The 3,875-nt window shown below is 46.6% G+C and overlaps 1 protein-coding gene across 1 annotated transcript; it reads right to left on the bottom strand.

The window, feature by feature from the left end:
- Positions 1 to 1,224: 1,224 nt before the first annotated feature.
- LOC306999292 (uncharacterized protein) lies at positions 1,225 to 3,499 on the bottom strand. The gene is made up of 3 exons (XM_079613828.1): positions 3,041 to 3,499; positions 2,679 to 2,927; positions 1,225 to 2,584 (listed from the first exon to the last, which is right to left on the bottom strand). The coding sequence occupies exons 1-3, from the start codon at positions 3,091 to 3,093 to the stop codon at positions 2,089 to 2,091; spliced, it is 798 nt and encodes a 265-aa protein (XP_079469954.1). The 5' UTR covers positions 3,094 to 3,499; the 3' UTR covers positions 1,225 to 2,088.
- Between the last annotated feature and the right edge of the window lie 376 nt (positions 3,500 to 3,875).

Genomic DNA, 3,875 nt, shown 5'->3' with positions numbered 1-3,875 from the left:
CATAGCTACCGTAGAAGTAAGATCATGCTTTGAATTAAGATGAATAAAATGTAATATTCGCTCAAAACAAACTTTACCCGTGGGCCACAAAGGCTTTCTTTAAAACAAAACAAAACTTTTGACAAACTTTGACAGCATGTTTCATGTGCATGGACAAAAATACTGTGTTAGAAATATTTTTGTATAAATGGGATCTAAGATGCCAAAGCACAGTTTTTGCTTTAAAACATTTTATTTTTGAACAGACGCTGTTTAGTAAAAAATCATACATAATACAGATACATATCATACAGAAGTCTTGTAAGAAGATAAATAGAAGATTTTAATAAAACATTTAATAAAGATTTGATTTAAACAGTCTTTTCATTTTAAAAGATCTAATTTAAACTTTTAAGATTATGATTTTAAATGAATTTAGTATGAATAAAACTCTGGAAAGCAGACTAACTGTACATATGCTGTGACATTGTGGCCCAGAGGCTCATCTGGCCTGTAACTCCTCTCGTCTCTGTGAGGGTGTGAAGCTTAATTTTACCCTGTAGTTTATCACTGAAGGATCCTGGAGGGTTTTGTTTTTGACAACTTAAACTATTTGCTTTTTGGATTGTTTATTTACTTTTTGGATTGTTTTTTATCATTGCATAAATAACTACTTCTTCAGCTTTATGAAAATGTAAAGTGTTTTTATAATTTTTTATTTATATTCGTTTAGCTAAAACTGTTTAAATTGTTTGAATACATTTTAGTAACATATTTGTTATTATTCATTGAGTTTATTCATTGATCATTCTTCTCTGTTTTTGCGCATGCATGCGTAGTAGCACCTTTGCGCATGCCCAGTTGTACAAATGAACCCCCCTTTAATCGCAGGTTCGAATCCCGACCAAGGAAAGTGCTCTAACCCGTGCATAAATATTAAAATCTGCTATGTTAAACATTATAATATATTTATATTATGACAATGTATAAATGTGCAATGTATAAATAAAAGTTACAAGCCATGTATTTTATTTCACCTTTTTCTTCGGTACAATAAATATCAATTAAATAACAGTTGTAGTTGTTGTTGTTGATGTATAGATGCTGAAAACACCAAACAGAGCAGCAGTAGGCTACAGTGTGAAAAAGATTATTTATTTTTAACTACAATACAATAAAACATGATAATAATAATAATAATAAAGCATCAGAGCAGACACATGGCATAACTGTTCTGTGCAGAGAAAACCACATCAATGACAGCAGACAGACACATAGTATAAGAGCTCAGTACAGACATGCATGGATACATAACGCAGCGACATTACAGTGTGAAGTACCTGTGGCATACAAGGCTTTTTTATTTAACCACGTGGCGGCAACAGAGCCAGTGGCAGCAGCAGATGAGCCAGCACCAACGGCAGTCCGGTATCTTGTATCGCAGCCACTGGACGTAACTTCAAAGACAGTGACCACATTAATGAACATACCCACATGTCCAAAAGGCCTATATAACTTGTCAGCGCATAAAATCAGAACAACACAAAGGCATGACAATGTGTTATACAGGTATGAATGGGACAGACAATGTTTTTTTGTTTTTCTTAAACCATATGATAGGCAGCAGACACACAGTATAGGCCTATATAACTTGTCAGTGCAAAGAATCAGAATAGTTCAAAGGCATGACAATGTTATACAGGTGTGAATGGGATACACTGTTTTTTCAAGCATAGTGCCACTGTGTTGTAGAAGAGTTGTGGCAGGTCTGGACCGGTGTTTGTAGGAAGCCTCCACACCGCAGCAAGGTCCCGGTCCTTGCGGAGGGGAAAGTCAATGTCTTAAAAAACACACACAACACTGCAAACAACTATACCTGCCCCAGCGAGAATGCGAAATCAGTCCGGGGATCGACCCTGGTCCCTGTCCTTCATCTCCCTCAGCCAGTCCTCCACACTCTTACCCGCCGCGGCAGAGCAAAAATGTACATTACCGTAGCGGGTGTGTCTGGTCTCGCTCCGCTTTGGCTGGCCGCATTTCTTGCACTTTTGTACTTGTGGCACGCCGGCCCGGGCAGCGACGACTGCTCCTGCCGCTGCCCTCTGCCATTCAGTTTTGTACGTAGAGAGAGGCTGAAGAGGGGGAGGCCGGCGTGATGTGCGGCGGCAGAGGGAGGACGTGTGGGGCTGGCGTTGTCCGGGGGAGCGTTGGGAGGGGGAGCACCCTCACACTCTGCTGGGGCAGTGAGAGGTCCAGAAGGAGAGGCTGTGTAGTTAGAAAAGGTCCTGTTGCAGCTGCAGCAGCCGGTGGTACGGCCAGGACAGCAGCTGAGGGGGCAGGCTGTAAAGGCGCCAGTAAACGTACTGGCGCTGGCATAACAGGCACCTGTGCTGCTGCCAGAGTTACCGCTGCCCTTGACTCGGCTGTCGTCGCCTGGCCTTTAGGCACCGCCGTTGCTGCTGCCGGAGGAGGATCCACCGCTGCTGGGCCCGGCGTGGATGCTGGCGCTGCCACCGCCGAACCCCCTGCCGCTGGTGGTCGTCCCTCTGCTGCAACGCCTGAAGCTTGCACAGTCCTCTCCTTCTCCCGCTGCGTCCTGGTGAACCTGAGAACGGATTTCAACATAGTATTTTAGTTACATGTGCAATTTTGATTCAAGCATGTCATTACCATAACACTGCCCAAAGCATCAAACATACCACAACGAGAGGGTCCTGCAGTTCAGCTCATAGAGCTGTATGGGCACCCAAGCCATCAGCCTCTGGTGGCCCAGCACAAGGTCCCGGATGTGCTGGTACCGAAGCAGTACGCTGTCCCACCGCAACCTCCGGGCACCGTGCGCACGGGTGCCCGAGGTGATCAAGCGGCAGAGCTGGGTGTATATTACCTCTACCAGCCTGCTTGCGCTTAGACTGCTGGCAGGTCCAGAGGTCTGTCCGACCAGGCAGCTGCGGACAATAGACAAAAACAATGACAGATAAGAGCATGATAATGAGCAATATTACATAAAGCAGCTTGTGTGTACATCAGGGAAATGTATGATGGAAGTGTAGAGCCTTACCGTCTCAAGCTTTCCACACCAGGTATAGTGGTGCGGCTTGGCTTCGCTGCCATGAAGCGCCCCCCAAGCTGGCCTGTCCCTGTAGCGGGGAGGGTAAACTACTTGGGCCCTGGAAGATGCACGAAGACAGCTGCTGCAGGAAGGGCTTATACAGCTGGTGGCTCTCGGTGGTGACACCTGACGCGAAGCGCCGCATCAGGTGCCAGATGTCCAGCCGGACCACCAGCTTGTCCCACTTCCTGAACATGTCAGCTGTCTTAGATCCCCCGTGGGACGAACAACAGTCCCGGTCAACGTAGAGGAGCTGAGGTGTCTCCACCCCAGCGTCCCGATACCGCCGCATTAACCCCGCAGTCATGGACAACAGGCCAGCAGCCTCGGGGTCCATGAGCACGGACATAAGCACCTGTCCGTGCTCATTGACAACGTTAGTTGCCCACGCTGCGGTCTGAGCGGCAGCATTGGCGAGTTTCCGGGTCACCTGTGTTGTGGCAAAAACAATAATTAAACAAACAGCATCACAGTTTAAGAGACATCAAGATTCAAATTGTCCTTAAAAGATATTTATTCTTGCAAGAATAGTTTCCAGAGCATGATACTCCGCTTGCGCTATAGCACCACATTTACCTTCTTGGTCGAATCCATCTTCAGAACCTTTCCAAAGACGGAGGTGACCCGGGCCTTCACGTCCTCCACGCAGGAGAGGATGTCGTGGCAGTACACCAGTAACAGCCACGCGTACTGGGGCACGGGTGGTGGTTTCAGTGGTGGGGTGCACCTGCGCACAACACCTCGCGACATGAAGGGCTCCATGACGCTGAGGTAGTGTATGGAC

The sequence above is a fragment of the Phoxinus phoxinus genome (genome assembly GCF_949152265.1).
Source record: "Phoxinus phoxinus genome assembly, chromosome: 5".
NCBI classification, from domain to species: Eukaryota; Metazoa; Chordata; class Actinopteri; order Cypriniformes; family Leuciscidae; genus Phoxinus; species Phoxinus phoxinus.
This window is presented reverse-complemented; position numbering and strand designations above follow the sequence as displayed.

What these genes read in the sequence shown, in the direction of transcription:
- LOC306999292 (XM_079613828.1), bottom strand. Translation starts at nt 3,093, where the DNA reads ATGGCAGCGAAGCCAAGCCGCACCACTATACCTGGTGTGGAAAGCTTG. An exon ending in GGTGTGGAAAGCTTGAGACG is followed by an intron (nt 2,928 to 3,040) that starts GTAAGGCTCTAC and finishes TATTGTCCGCAG; the next exon opens with CTGCCTGGTCGGACAGACCT. An exon ending in TGCAGGACCCTCTCGTTGTG is followed by an intron (nt 2,585 to 2,678) that starts GTATGTTTGATG and finishes ATCCGTTCTCAG; the next exon opens with GTTCACCAGGACGCAGCGGG.